The sequence below is a fragment of the Lynx canadensis genome, chromosome A1 (genome assembly GCF_007474595.2).
Source record: "Lynx canadensis isolate LIC74 chromosome A1, mLynCan4.pri.v2, whole genome shotgun sequence".
Lineage (NCBI taxonomy): Eukaryota > Metazoa > Chordata > Mammalia > Carnivora > Felidae > Lynx > Lynx canadensis.
This window is the reverse complement of record NC_044303.2, coordinates 114,651,346-114,667,549: the sequence shown is the minus strand read 5'-3', so window position 1 is coordinate 114,667,549 and position 16,204 is coordinate 114,651,346. Positions and strand designations below refer to the sequence as shown.

General features: G+C 43.4%; 1 protein-coding gene across 4 annotated transcripts in view; it reads left to right on the top strand.

Moving 5' to 3' along the window:
- The window catches only part of GFRA3 (GDNF family receptor alpha 3), a 41,635-nt gene extending 28,561 nt beyond the window's left edge, over positions 1–13,074 (top strand). For 3 of the 4 annotated variants that reach the window (XM_030319004.1, XM_030318977.1, XM_030318971.1), the window contains one exon: positions 8,541–8,853. In XM_030319004.1, coding sequence (XP_030174864.1) covers positions 8,541–8,663 — 123 coding nt within the window. In that variant the 3' untranslated portion in view covers positions 8,664–8,853. Of the gene's footprint in view, positions 1–8,540; positions 8,854–12,924 lie in introns of those variants that run through there. The other variant, XM_030318986.1, reaches the window with a different exon arrangement.
- Positions 13,075–16,204: the final 3,130 nt, after the last annotated feature.

Here is a 16,204-nt window from a genome sequence, read left to right as displayed (position 1 = left end):
CGAACTAATGTATGCCAAACACCTCGCATGTGGTGGATGTCCCATGACAACTCCTTCCCCCACTCCTTTAAAACCTGAAAGAATTTTTAGTACCTACGGTTTTTTTTTTCAGCTTGGTAATCCTGGAGTGTGGAGGACAGGGGCTCTGTCCTTGATTTCGTAGTATTGTCCTTATCCATCGTGCTGTAGATTCACCTTGCCCATTAGACCAGTGAGTGAGAAGTAGTAATCAGAGGGCTCACCCAGCAGCAGAAGATGTGTGCAGTGATTGTTAGTTCTGAGTGAATGCTCCTAAATCAATTGGACTGCCCCAGAGACTTGGTTGGCAATGAATGAGAGTGTGAGGTGCTTTTGACACACACATCCAGGATCTGATTTGAGCAAAGATGTCTGCTCAACAGTCCCGAGGGCAATTTTCTCCTGATTGATTTGCAACTTTCAATCTTAATGGAAAAGAAGCCAAGTGTAAGGGAGGTAGTTTTTCTCCTGAACCAGAAATCCTTCTTGTACTTCTCTTTCTGAACTTGGGGTGGGGGGTGGTGCCATCTCCTATTACCTGCCAAGAGGCTACAGAGGCCAAAGTTCGCCAGAGAAGGGTATTTAAGGTGCGTTGGTAGTTGGGGGAGAGGAGCTTCTTAACCTACACAATCCCATTGACTTGGGAGAACCAGGAGACCAGAAACTACTCTTGATGATAGAACAACTGCAGATAGCAGGTCAGGTCTCCAGCAACCATAGTCTGGAGCCTGGTCCTGTGGTGTCCTGTCTGTACCCTGGACAAGGAACTTCATTTGAGTCTGCCCTGACCATTGCACAAATTGCTGGGGGCTCATTTGGAGTCATCGATGTAAATGCCATTTGAGGAAGTTTGCAGATTAGAAACATATTTGAGGTTATGGTTTTAAGCTGTTCAGCTGAATATTGCTTTTTACAATAGCATAGGCCTGTACCCCTAGAAATAAATAGCACAGGATTTGGAGTCAGGTAAACCCTGGTTGCAGTCCTACTCATTGTGACTAAACATTTCTGAGCTCCTCCTTCCTTCCTCTTCTGTTAAAACAGGATTGATAATGAGAAGTAGTTAGATGAGAAGGGTGAAGAGGAGTCCTCCATGGAATTACAACCTCAAAATGACCACAAGGGGACGGCTGGTTCAGCCAGTGGAGCATGTGACTCTTGCTCTTCCAGGTAGTGAGTTCGAGCTCCACGTTGGGTATAGAGATTACTTAAAATCTTGGGGAAAAAAAATGGCCACAGGAAGAAACACCAGCAAATTCTGAAATTTTTGAAAGTTTGAAGTCATAAGCTTAGTTGAGAAATGCTAACATGTTATGGGCTGAATTGTATCTCCCCAAAATTCATGTGTTGAAGCACTAACCCTCGGTACCTCAGAAGTACCTTATTAGAAGACAGGGCCATTGCAGATGTGGTTAGTTCAGATGAGGTGCTGCTGGAGTAGGGTGGGCCTCTAATCCAATATATCTGATAACCATACAAAGGGGGGAAAATTAGACATTGACAAGCACAGAGGGAGAATGTCATGTGAAAATGAAGGCAGAGGTCACAATGGTGCTTCTACAAGTCAGGGAATGCCAAAGATTGCCAGCACATCACCATCTAGGAGAGAGGCCTGGAATAGATTCTCTCTAACAGCCCCTAATAGGAACCGGCCCTACTGACACCTTGATTTTGGACTTCTAGCCTCCAGAACTGTGAGACAATACATTTCTGCTGTTTAAGCCACCCAGTGTTTGGTACTTTGTCACAGCAACCCTAGCAAACTAACATATGAAGCACACAAATCCAAAAATGCCTCCCTTCTGTGTCTCTAGCAGTAATTCACACCCATGCCCTGATTTTTAGATCTATGTGTACAGGCCTCAAACCATTTCTCTTTTAACAGCTGGTGTCAGGCATGCTTCTAAGCAGCAGGCAGAATGACTGGGGAAACCCTTGACCTGTTAGTGCCAAGGAGTCCAATCAACTACACCCATGTAATTAAACAGGAACACAAAGAAATCCCTGCTTCGGTCTGAAGAGTTTAAAAAGAGTTTAGGGAAAAAAAAGTTTGTAATTATTTAGCTGTTTTACACTAACGTTATAAGAATGAGTAATAATAATTGCTTGGGGCACCTGGGTGGCTCAGTCAGCTAAGTGACCAACTCTTGATCTCAGCTCAGGTGGTGATCCCAGGGTTGTGAGATGGAGCCCCGTGTCAGGCTCCACACTGAATGCGGAGACTGCTTGAGATTCTCTCTCTCCCACTCCTCTTTCCCCTCCCCACTCTCACATGCATGCGCGCATGCTCTCTCTCTCAAAAAAAAAAAAAAATTGCTGAACATTGATTATTATGTGTCAGAGAATTTGCTAAGTGCTTTGTATATATTATTTAATCCCCTCAACAACCTTAGAGATAAGAACCGTTGTTATTTACATGTTACGAGACTCAGAGAATTAGCTTGTCCCTAAACACACAGTGAGTCAGTAGTAGGACAGACCTCTGACCTAAGGTGGCCTCAGCCCAGAGTCCAAGTTCTTTGTTACAATGCTGCTCTTTCTCCCAGCCTAGCACATAGTGAAAGTTCATGGAATATTAGTTGTCTCCCTTTGTCTGACTTAGTCTTATAATTGACTTAAAAGCTACTGCTTGTTCCGCCTGCTTTTTCAAGCTCAAAACGAAAGAAAAGTGACTGGCACATAGTAAGTGCTCAGTAAGTGTTAGCTGTTATTACTATTAATATTGCATTGTATATGTTCCTCTCCAGCAAGGAAGGTGAATCCCTAGTCTATTGCTAATAGTAGGTACTTAGAAGTGTTCTTGAATGAACAAGGCCAATGAGGTAGGGGCCTGGAAAGTAAAGTTGATCTAGGAAAAAATGATAAGTGAGGGTGGGGAGTTAGGGCTGAGGGAGGGAGCGAGGGACAGAGAAAGCAGTTGGCAGAAGGCCAGACTCCACTTTGCCTTTGGTGAGGCTGTCCCTGGGGGTTTGGAGTTGGGGGGAGGGCAGTGTAGCCCCTCTGCTCCTGATTGGTCAGTTCACCTAGCTTTATCCTTTATTCCTTCCCTTTTTGGGGTGATGGGCTTGTGGTTACATAAAGCTTCCAGGAATTCTTCCAGGAAGAGGACAAGTTCATGATGTGCTGGCAAATTCTGGGGGTAAAGAAGTCTGTGAGCAAGAGTGATTGGTGTACCTGCAATCAGTGCAAGGGTGAGGCAGGAAGGCATGGGAATTAGGTGGTTTGAGTTATAAATCCCAGCTCTCCCGTTTCAGCAGCTGTGTGACCTTGGGCAGGTAATTTACCTGAGTCTGGTTTCCTCTTCTGTAATAAGAATGAAATGGTATCTACTGTACAGGCATTTAAATGCTAAGTACAGCTGAGGTGCCTCGGTGGCTCAGTTGGTTCAGCATCGACTCTTGGTTTTGGCTCAAGTCACAAACCCACGAACTGTGAGATCGAGCCCCCTCATCGGGTTCCACACTATCAGTGCAGAAACTGCTTGGGATTCTGTCTCTTCTACTCTCTCTACCCCTCCTGCTCTCTTTCTCTAAATAAATAAATAAATAAATAAATAAATAAATAAATAAATAAATATTTTAAAAATGCTTAATATAATGCCTCATAAATAATTGCTGTTATTGTTATAATTATAATTATTATTTTATTTTTTTTTGAGACAGAGAGAGACAGAGCTTGAGCAGGGGAGGGTCAGAGAGAGAGGGAGACACAGAATCCAAAGCGGGCTACAGGCTCTCAGCTGTCACCACAGAGCCCGATGTGGGGTTCAAACTCATGGACTGCGAAATCATGACCTGAGCTGAAGTAGGATGCTTAATCGACTGAGCCACCCAGGCACCCCATTGTTGTTATTATTTTAAGTGTTAGGCTTTGATGTCCTCTCTACCTGAATACATGGATTCACCAGTATCCTCCTCTTTCTCTTGTTCTCTCAGTCCTGGAAATTTTAGCAAAGTATTTCCGAATGCCTCTTGATATCTCCATTTTCTCCTGGACCTTCCAGTGGGGCCAGGCCTTTGCACACTTTTGTGTGGCCCCAGGATATTTGCCTTCATGACTCTGGGATGGTCCCCGCCCCCAACAGCCCAGGAATGATTGATAAAAGCCTTATCTGAGTCACTTTCCATTATGGGATTAAATCAGACTTGCTTTGGGGCCTTCTGGCTGCTACCCCAGGCTGGATGCCAACAGCTCCCGGTTATTGCCTTTGGCCCAATCTGAGGTCATCACACCTCTATGGACCCAAGGGGCCTTCAGAGGAGAGGTTGTGGCAGCCATTTGGGATTAGTTTCAGTTAACGATCATGGCTAAGCATGGAGGCCACAAGCGGGCCACATGCACTAGGTACCATGGTGGAGCAAATAGGAGATTGGACACTTACCCAGCCAGCTCCAGTCTGAGTCAACAAATGATAGGCTCCTTCAGGGCAAAAGTCGGGATGTCAGAGATTAGCAAGGAGAGTAGTGGGGCAAAATAATAATTGTGTACTTGCAGGCAAGTTGCTAAATTTCTCTGAGCCTGAGGTTCTTCAACTCCCAACTTGGAACACTAACATTTACTACAAAGGTTAATGTAATGGAAACGTACTAGTTAAAAGGACAAGATCTTAGGGGTAAATCTTGGTTTGGATCCTGGCTTGGTCACCCACTGGCCTTATGCCATTGCTGTTAACTTCTCAGAGCCTCAATTTCCTCATAGCTGTAAAGGAGGAAATAACATTTCCTTCCCAGAGATGTGAGAATTAGAGAAAACTAGGCTTCATGGTTAGCTTTGACTTGGGTAAGTGTGCAGACCCCTTCCCGCTTTACCCCCAATGCTGCTTAGTGAATGGGCACTCGTGGTTTTTCTTCTTTTTAGGGCAGTGTAGAAGGGGAGTGGGTTTAGCCCTTTTGTCTGCCTTCCCAAATTAGAAAGACAGGAGAGAAGTTGCATTTCTCTTGCTAAGGCCTATTGTGCAGGTCTCTGTGTGTGCCCTGGCCAAAGCCTGGACTGAACCAGATGCTACCTCAGCATGAGGTCACCTCTGTGGAGATGTGTTTACTGAACTTGGGTCAACTTGGGACCTTAGAGTAGACAGGTGCAAGCTGTGAGCTACCTGGAAGGCCATCCAAAGACGAGGGAAGCTTCAATGCTCAGAGCCAGGCTGCTCCAGCAAAGGCTCAGTCTGAAGCCCGAGGTGCCAACTCAGGACTCAGCTTGTACTTCATTCTCTCTGCCCAGGTCTTTCACCTTCCTGGCTCCCTTCTTCTCCCTTTCCTCTTGTTATTTGCCACCACTTATAAATGTATTGTGGTTGATTATTTCCTGTCCTGGACCCACTTGGTAATCTGGCATGTGTGAAAGGACGCCAGACCCCTATGCCTGTTGAAAATCCAAGTCTTTGGGGCTCCTGGGTGACTCGGCTGAGCATCCGACTTCAGCTCAAGTCATGATCTTGAAGTTAGTGAGTTCAAGCTCCATATAGGGCTCGCTGCTGTCAGCCTGTCAGTGCAGAGCCTGCGTCGGATCCTCTGTCCCCCTCTCTCTGCCCTTCCCCCACTTGCGCTCTCTCAAAAATCAGTAAATCTTAAAAAAAAAAAAAAGCAACACTTTTTGTGTACCTACCGTATGCCTGCAATGATCTCTTCTCATTCTCAAAACAACCCTACAAGCAAGCTTCTCTTTGTTTTTTAAAGTTTATTTTATTTATTTTGAGAGAGAGAGCAGAGAAGGGGCAGAGAGAGAGGGAGAGAGAGGAAGAGAGAGAGAGAGAGAGGGAGAGAGAGAAGCCCAAGCAGGCTCTGCACCATCAGCGCAGATCCTGATGTGGGGCTCAAACTCAGGAACCATGAGATCATGACCTGAGCCGAAGTCACATGCTTAAATCCAGGTGCCACCCCAGCAAGCTTCTCTTAATATCCTCCCACTCGAGGTAAGGGAAGTGTCCTTCTAAAGAGATAAAACAAATTGCTCATGGTTACTTGGCTAGGAAATGACTGGAGCAGGATTTGTCCAAAGACCACATGACTTCAAAGCCCATGACATTTCCATTCCAACTCCAGATAAAGAGCATTCCCAGTTCTGAGATGCACCTTCTACACTCATGGACCCTGGGCAAGTGTAAGAACTGTGCTGTTTTCTCAGGGAGGGTTCAAAGCCCACCAGAGTGGCCACTGTGGCCTTTAGAAACAATGGGGTGGTAGATGGTCCTCTGATGTCTACCTCAGAGGACAGGAATCGGGCACTGAGCTTGTGGGAGGTGGTATGCTGAGGGCAGAGACTGGTCTATCCAAGTTTTAAAGGGAATGCAGAGGTTCCTGGAGAACATAAGCAATCAAAGACAAAAATGGGGGAGGCAGGTTACTTTGAAGTAGTGCCAGTAGGTGCCCCATGCTATGACACTGGTTAGGCACGTGGGCCTTGGAGCCTGGCAGACCTGGGTTTGAGTGCCACATTGGCAACTGTTTCTGTGGCTGACCTTAGGCAAGGCATTTAAAATCTCCAAGCCTCAGTTTTTTCATCTGTAAAATGGGGATGATGGCAGTACTTTGTTGTGAGGATCAAATGAATACCATGCACATAAAGCAGTTAGCTTAATTCCTGGACCTCAGTCAATGTTAAAAAATGGTATTATTAGTAATAAAATTGGGTTAAGAGTAGACACTTTTCAGAAATGTTGTATATCTTGATCAGGGTGGTGGTTATATGAATGTGCACATAAGTAAAAAAAAATCATTGAAATGAAATGTCAACCTAAGATCAAGAAACCAGTTCAAAGGAAAAACTTGGGATAAAAGAATTGCAACTCAGAGTACACAGACTTATGTGGAAACCCAAATAGTGTCCTGATTCTAGGAGATGGACTCAAGGTTTTTATAGGGGAGAAAAGAAAGATTAGGTAAGTTGTTTTTAAGAAGAGTTGATTGGTGCTGATAAGGAGGACTAGGTTTGTACTTCATTGATTGGTCAGGTGAAGTAGTCACTGAGCAAAAGTCAGTATCAGTGTTTTCAAACAGGATTTTCTTCTCCCTGCTGACTTCTGAGAATATTGGCGGTTTGGTCCAGTTCAAAGGTTTAGAAAACAGGACATGCAAGACATTTCTCAAACGGCTTCTCTAGCTTTATTTTAAAAATGTTTCTCCTTACATCATTGGTTCACAATACTGCACTTTTCACATGTGAAAATATGTACTTTTGTGTGTATCTTATACCTCAACAACAACAACAACAACAAGAAAAACAAAAGGAAGCTCTTGTGAGCCAGGGTTGAAGTGAAAGGTTAAAAAAAAATGTTTTTTAAAGTTTATTTTTGAGAGAGAGACAGGGAGCGTATGAGTGTGTTGGGGGGAGGGGCAGAGAGAAGGGTAGAGCGAGAATCCCAAACAGGCTCTGCATTGTCAGCACAGAGCCCAACCATACCGAGCTCGATCCCAAGAACCGTGAGATCATGACCTGAGACGAAATCAAGAGCAGGATGTCTAGCTGACTGAGCCACCCAGGTGCCCAAAGCATTCAAAACATTTTTAAAAACTTTGCAGCCTAAAATGTAGAGTAAAATGTATTATGGAGGGATGGATGTCAGGCAGTTAATAAACACATACGGTTTTCCTCCCTGGATTTTGTTGTGCTTCTGGGATTTGTCGGTGTTTTAAAATGTATCATTTTTTATGACTTCTTTTGTTATTCTAAGTGAATATTCATAGTTAAGAAAATGTAGGGATGCCTGGGTAGCTCAGCCGGTTGAGCATCCACCTTCGGCTTAGGTCATGATCTCATGGTTCAAGCCCCACGTTGAGCTTTGCACTGACAGCCAACTTCGGATTCTGTCTTCCTCTCTCTCTGCCCCTCCCCTACTCATGGTCTGTCTCTCAAAAAAATAAATAAACTTAAAAAAAAATTTTTTTTTAATGTAAACCCCACCCCTGTTTGGTAGGGCCTAGCAGTGGGACCCTCTTCCCAACAGGAGAAAAGTCAGGAGTTGCCAGGTTGGATAAGAACAGAGACACATCCAGAGCACCTTTCTCCCCAGCTGGAAGCAATGAGTGGCCTAGATGTGGGGTCTTGTCCTTGTCCTTGGGAAAGCCTGCCTAATGGGAATGTGCTGTGATCAGGCTCAGTCTGATGCTCCTGCTGAGGGAGCTCCTGCTGGATTATCTCCCTCAGAGATAAAGAGAATGAGCAACACAATGATGTCAGTCCCATCAATACTCCTCCCTCTTCCCTACAGTTCTCAGCAGTGACCTTGGAGGTGAGGCATCCTTAGGGGGACCTTCCTGAGTCATAGGGATAAAGGACACCAGAAGGGGGGTACCCAGGCTGTGAGCCCCTGATGAGCAGGGCTTGTATCAAGGCATCCCATTACATCCTGGGGCTATTACCTTGGGGAAATGGAATTAGACAAGCCTGCCTTTCCATTATGCAAAGAAAGGGCTTTTCAAGTAAATTTCCATTTAAGTATGAGCTTAGATCAGTGAAGGTACAGCCATAATAGCTTAGATGGTCATCACAGCTATTAAAAATACATTTTTTTCCTTTGTGCTCAGGCTGCCTTGTCATATTCATATTGTTCATCCCCAGAAGTCTGTGACTCAACCTTCCCCAAGCTCCTGGGAGCCAGGTTAATGTCCATCTATATTTTCAACTTTTTAATTCTTCAACATACATGATATATGAAATGTATATGCTTGACACAGCCGGTGAGTGTATCCAGAATATTACAAAAAGTAGATCTGGGGATGGAGATGGGCAGTGGGTAGTAAATAAAGCGTTCCACTCATTGGTGGTCATTGCTTACAGTGTTGGGCTCCCCTCTCTCTTTACACCATCTTATGCTGCCCATTCTCTGCTGAGGTCCTCAGACATACAGAGTTCATCTTTTTTTTAAAGTTAATTAATTATTTATTTATTTTAGAGAGAGAGCAAGAGTGAGTGGGGGAGGGACGGGGGGGCGGTGGCCAGAAGATCCAAAGCAGACCCTGTGCTGACAGGGTGATAGCAGCATACCTGATGTGGGGCTTGAACTCACAAACCCTGAGACCATGACCCAAGCCGAAGTCAGACACTCAACTGACTGAGCCACCCAGGCACCCCCCAGAGTTCATATTTAGCTCCAGGCCTTCAAACTGTTGTCTATGTGAGAGGCCTGAGAAAATTGAAACTTAAAAGCTTAAGTTACGGGAAACTGAAACCTAACCAAGCTTAACCAGCTTGTTCCGCTTCTGTACAATTGCTTGGCGCGCCCATGTATTCCTGATCAATCATTATTGCCTGGCACATCCGTATATTCTTGATCAACCATTGTTACTTGGCACATCCGTGTATTCCTGATCAATCATTGTGATACCCGTACCCCCCGTTGTGGTCTGACCTAAAGGCAGGAACCAATCGAATACTGTTAAGTGTCCAACTTTAAACACCAACCAATCGCAGCTCTGTAACTGTGGAAAATTCCTGATTTCCCCATGACTTGTTTGTACCTGTCTATAAAAGGGGTGTAAAAACCTCTCTCAGGGCCTCTTGGTGTCACCGGCAAGGGGGGCGCAGAGGTCCAGGTTCGAACCTGCAATAAATGACCCTTGCTGCTTAGCTTTGACTCTGGACTCTGGTGGTTCGTTTTTGGGGGTCTCTTAGACTCTGGGCGTTTCATATGCTGCCTGGATACACTTTTCCCATTCTCTACCGTGCTGACTCTCACTTACTCCAGGTCTCAGTTTGCACCTAATGTTTTCAAGGAAACCACCCAACTCACTCCCACCCCCAGACCAGGGTAGGGCTTTGAATTGGTTTTCTCTGTCTGGGTAACAAACCACCCTCAACCATGTATTTGCTCGTGCTTCTGTGATTTTGACTGGGCTCAGTCTTGCCTGGGGTGACCTCTGCAGCTGCCATCAGTTGTTGGGTTGACTAGGTGCTAGCTCTTTCTGGATAGCCTCTCTCATATGTCAGGAGCTTTAGCCAGAATGATGGGAACAGCTAGGACAGGTGGAATGTCTGAGACAGCCAGTAGGCTAACCTCAGGCTTCCTTACATCGTGATTTTCTGGCAGCAAAACAGTGGCAGTGGAAACTACAAGGCCCCTTGAGGCCAAGGCTCAGAAGTCACATAACAGTGTCACTTCCACAGCATTCTATTGGTTAAAGAAAGTCACAAGGCCAGCACAAATTCAAAGGCAGGGAAATAGTGTAACTAATCTCTTGATATAAAGTCACACTGCAAAAGGGCCCATCTCCAGGGATAGTTAGCACACATATAGCTCCCTAAGCTTTTCTTTCACAGCTCTTATCATAACTGTTATTAAATAATTCCTTGTATGGGGGTGCCTGGGTGGCTCACTAAGTTAAAAGTCCCAACTCTTGATTTTGGCTGAGGTCACAATCTCACTGACAGCAGGGAGCCTGCTTGGGATTCATTCTGTCTCTCTCTCTCTCTTTCCTCTCTCTCTTCTCTCTCTCTCTCTCTCTCTCTCTCTCTCTCTCTCTCTCTCCCTCCCTCCCTCCCTCTTCCTCTCACTCTCAATCCCTCTCAAAATAAATAAATAAGCATTAAAAAGAGTGCTAGACAAATTCCATGAATGTGGGGGTTGACTGTCTCATTCATTACTCTCCCAGAGCTTGGCACACAGTGAGAGTTAGGTAGGTTGTTGTAAATGAACACATGGGTGGATGAATGAATGAATAAATGGAAGATAAGGTTCTTAGAATTCTAAAGATGCAGCATAAGGCTTTGGAGATAGTCCCAGGTTTGAATCCCAATTCTATCACTTCCTTGCTGTTTGACCTTAGGCAAGTTGCTTAATCTCTCTGAGCCTCAGGTTTTTTTTTTTTTTTTCTTTAAAGTAGGGATAAAAAGTAACTCCGCCTCACAGTACAATCATAACTATGAGGGCTTCAACTCCACATTCATTCTCCCCCCTTTTCTTTGAGACCCTCTTGACTTTTCTTACTCATTAAGTGAGGGCTGCTAGTTATCTTATTTTAAGAGCCTCACCCGAACTTTAAAGCATTAGAAACTGGATTTTCAGGGCAGAGTACATTCCCCCAAGGTCACCAGGAGTCCATTATATATAGACCCCTGTTCCTACATGACTATTGGTTGTGAACCAGTGGTTCTCAACTAAGGGTGATTTGGATCCCCCTTCCCCAGTTCATTTGGCAATGTTTGAGATAGTTTTGGTTGTCACAGCTGGGGGATAGTGGCATGCTACTAGCATCTAGTGGGTGAAATCCAGAGATACTAAACATCTTACAATGCACAGGACAGCCCTCCCCCAGCCCCAGCAAAGAATTGTCTGTCCCATAATGTTGATAGGGTCAGAACTCTGCTGGAACTGACTGTTCTTTCAATCCTCACCGGGTTTAGATGTAATAAATTCTTCTTGGCAGTAGTTAGCCCTCACCCTTCTTTAGCCTCTGGTGTCTGGTGATAGCCACAGTCCTCCTATCCCCGGACCTCACAGCTTTGAGCAACAGCTTTTTCACATAAGCAGTTTGAAGAGAGGGTAGGGAGGAAATGGCTCCATCTGTTGGCCAGAGCCCACATTATAGCAGGGAACACTGGATTTTTCCAGCAGAGGCCTCAGGTATGTCATACTTCACTGTACTACACATCCCAAGGGCAGCTGGAGAATGGTAAGTGGGATAGCAAGTGACTGGGTAAAGTTGTCACTGAAGCTGCCTGTGTGACAAGCTTGGGGTTAGGGCATAGCGGATTGTATTTAGGGCCTCATTGTATTTAACAACTTCTTATTCTTCTTGGAGTGCTTTCCTCCTTATTCTTTCTTCTTGTATTATATTTTATTTATTTTATTATTTATCATTTTTTTCTCTGACAATAACTCTGTGGTGTAATGGAAATACACATGAACTTGAGAATCAGAGAGACGTGAGTTCAAATTGCAAGTAATTAAACCTCTCCAGCTATAAAATGGAAGGCAATGATATTGATGGTCAGTAATCAATCACACAGGGCTATTGTGAGAATGAGAAGAAATTACATATAAACTACCCAATAATCATGGGGCGCCTGGGTGGCTCAGTTGGTTAAGTGTCCGACTTCAGCTCAGGTCATGATCTCACAGTTTGTGAGTTCGAGCCCTACATTGGGCTCTGTGCTGACAGCTCAGAGCCTGGACCCTGCTTTGGATTCTGTGTCTCCCTCTCTCTCTCTGCCCCTCCCCCACTCATGCTCTGTCTCTCTGTCTCTCAGAAATAAAATAAATATTAGAAAAATTAAAACAGAAAACAACAAAAAAAAAACCCTACCCAATAATTAGCTAAAATACATTAAAATCTTTCTCTCCCTCTCTCCTTTTCTTCTTCACTGACAGAGTAAAGTTTCTTCCCAGCAGGGGCATTAAAAACAGTTGTGTGGGGCGCCTAGGTGGCTCAGTTGGTTTAGCCTCTGACTTCAGCTCAGGTTATGATCTCACTGTTCCTGGGTTCAAGCCCTGAATCAGTCTCTATGCTGACAGCTCAGAGCCTGGAGCCTGGTTCAGATTCTGTGTCTTCCTCTCTCCCTGTCCCTCTCCTGCTCATGCTGTCTCTCTCCCTCTCTCTCTAAAATAAACATTAAAAAAGTTAAAAAAAAAAAAAAAAGAGGAGGCATCTGACAAGTGAAAATACAATCTCTGACTGTAGTACAGAGATCGAACTCTGGGCTCCTCTCACCTCATCTCCCCTTCAAGGTATCCATCAAATATTATGCCAAGGGGAATAGTCCTTGTTGGAAAGTAGGTGAGGTAATGGGAGACTTAGGTCTCTCACTTTGGATGGAACCTGGTTTCTGGAGGGGGCTCATAGACTTCCAATGGGAGTGGAGCTGTGCATCCCAGCCATAACTTTGACTTAATTCTTCATTACTTTTGCTACCTTTTCATTCACTTACTGTTAAAAAACAAGGAGGTTGTTTTCTCTCCCCTGACTTTTGCAGAGGCAGTCTGAATTCCAGTCTCCAATCAGAAATTATCAGATGCAGAAGGAATCTTGGAAGTCATCTTGCACAATGCTATCATTTTACAAGGGGGAAAACTGAAGCCCAGTGGGGAGAAGGAGTGGGAAAGGGGAGATTTTCTCAGATATGTTTAGATCGAGGTGGATTTCAGCTCTTCTGGATCTCCAATCTGGGCTGTCTCTAGATGACAGCCATCAAAGGGGGAAGAGGTTTGACTTAGCAATGCGGAGTCTTGCTTTCTTTACCTCTGCATGGCTGAATGACTCCTAACCCATGCTGTGTGTCCTCTCATAGAAATGGCAGTGCCTACTAGGTGTACCTATCTCTCATTGCCATAACAAGTCTCTAAAGTAGGTCTTGTTATCATTTAAAAAAAGAGATAGGTCTACTTCATGGGATTCAATAAGATAACATTTGAAAATGATTTGTAAATGGTAAACCATACACATAAGATGAATTAATAATTTCTTATCATTATGGAATGTAGTGGAAGAATATGAGTTTTAGTTAGACAGAACTTGTTGCCTCACATGTTGCCTGGGCTTCTATTTCTGCTCTGTAAAATAGGGGTAATGATACCTGCTTCACAGGGTTGTCACAAAGATTGGTGATCAGATATGTAAAGAGACTAGCCGAGTGTTCAAGAATACCTTACATTTGGGGCCCCTGGCTGGCTTAGTCAGTGGATCATGCAACTCTTGATCTCAGGGTTGTGAGTTCAAGTCCCACAATGAGTATAGAGATTACTTAAGAAAAAAAAACTTAAAAAAAAAGAATGTTACATTTATATTACATTTATCCAAAACTTATTATGTTAAAAATTGCTCTAAATATATTATGGGGACTATCTCTTTCATTTCTTACCCCAAGTGAATAGCAGAAATTATTGTTATAATCCTTATTTGATGGCATGGAATAAATGACATAATAATAAATGATATTCCCCAAAAAAAGAACTCTTATTACTACCACCATTCTACCTCTGGAGAGAGGAGAAGAAAGGTGAAAAGATGCCTAATGTCAGTTTGGAGATGAAATACCTTTGAATTAGGCTGAGACTGGTGGTGTATAGAGGGGCAAGTTGGTGGAGTTCAGGGTGGGGGGAGTCACACAGGTGTTCCAGGCTCCACATCACTAAAGGTAATGACAGTGGCTTTCATTTTTTTAAACACTTCACAAATAAGATAATTATTTAAATATTTTCCTTTTGAAAAAAGGAACAGTTTTGAGTCTTGGTTAAATGAAAAAATGAGTGTGAGGTAGTTCCTGATGGTCAGATGAACATGAAATGATTTATTATGCACCTGTGCACTGGAAGTCTCCGAGGTGGTTTTTACTATTGTAGTGTTTTATTTTAAGTCATACAAATATTTAAAATGTACCCACAGTGGGTAATAATTAAAGACTCCAAAGCATAGGGGCGCCTGGGTGGCTCAGTTGGTTGAGTATCTGACTCTTGATTTTGGCTCAGGTTATGATCTCGTGGTCGTGGGATGGAGCCCGTTGTCAGCCTCCACACTGAGTATGGAGCTTGCTTGAGATTCTCTCTCTCTGCCCCTTTCCCCTGCTTGATCTCTCTCTCTCTATAAAATAAAATGTAAAAATATGTAAAATTTTTAAATGTTTATTTATTTTTGAGAGAGAGAGAACGAGCAGGGGAGGTGCAGAGAGAGAGAGGGAGAGAGAGAAAGAATCTCAATCAGGCTCTGTGCTGCCAGCACAAAGCCCGACCTGGGGCTCAAACTCATGAGCCATGAGATCACGACCTGAGCTGAAGTCAGACACTTCACTGACTGAGCCACCCAGGTGCCTCTAAAAATATTTTTAAAAAAGGACTTTGAAGCATAAGCCACCTTGATGCTGAAATACTAGTTAATGGTTATAGGGGCACATAGGTGGCTCAGTTGGTTGAGCATGTAACTCTTGATTTCAGCTCATATCATGATCCCTGGGTTGTGGGATTGAGCCCCATGTCAAGCTCCACACTCAGCAACGAGCCCGATTAAGATGCTCTCTCTCTCTCTCCCTCTGCCCCTCTCTCCTGTTCATGCTCTCTCTCTAAAATAAAATAAAAAGTAAAAATTTAAAAAATTTAAAAAATTATGGTTATAAAAATTATGATTATAAGATACAGGTCCAACACAGAGACTGGTTATGTATGTTTATGATACATACATATAATGGATTACCATGCAACTTTGAAGAGCATGATGGGGAAAAATATTTATTAACGATGGGGTAATGCTCATAGTGAATTATGTAACAAATGTGGACAATAAGATAGTATGAAGCTATGTACACAGGTGGATTAAAATATTCAGAAACCAGTTATTTCTTTGTATGGGACTTATATGGTAATGTTCTATTTATTCATTCATTTAATAGACTTCATGTTTTTAGTACCGTTTTTAGGTTTATAGCAAAGTTGAGCAGAAGTTACAGAGATTTCCTGTATGCTCCCTGCCTCATATGTGCAGAGCTTCTCTCTTATCAATATTCCCCACCAGAGTGGTATACAGTTGGTGAACCTACCATGACACATCCTTACCACCCAAAGTCTAGGGTTTACATTAGGATTCACTCTGGGTGTTGTACATGGGTTTAGACAAGTGTATAATGACAAGTATTCAGCCTTACAGTATCATACAGAGTTGTTTCACTGTCCTAAAAATCCTCTGTGTTATGCCTATTCATTCTACTCTCACCCAACCGGTAGAAGCCACTGATTTTTACTGTGGTTATAGTTTTGTCATTTCCAGAATGTCATATAGTTGGAATTATGCAATGTCTAGCCTTTTCAGATTGGCTTCTTTCACTTAGTAAAATGCATTGAAATTTACTCTGTGTCTTTTCATGGCTTAATAGCTCATTTCTTTTTTTTAAAGTTTATTTTTATTTATTTAAGATAATTTTTTAATGTTTATATATTTTTGAGAGAGAGAGAGAGAGAGAACACAAGTGGGGTAGGGGCAGAGAGAGACACACACACAGAATTCGAAGCAGGCACCAGGCTCTGAGCTGTCAGCACGGAAGGGAAGTTGATGTGGGGTTTGAAGTCACCAACTGTGAGATCATTATCTGAGCCAAAATCAAGAGTGGGACACTTCATCAACCGAGCCACCAGGCTCCCCAGATACCTCATTTCTTTTTAATGCTGAATAGCATTCCATTTTTTGGATGTACCAGTTTATTCATCCATTCACCTACCAAAGGACATCTTGATTGTTGTCAAGTTGTGGAAATTTTGAATAAAACTGCT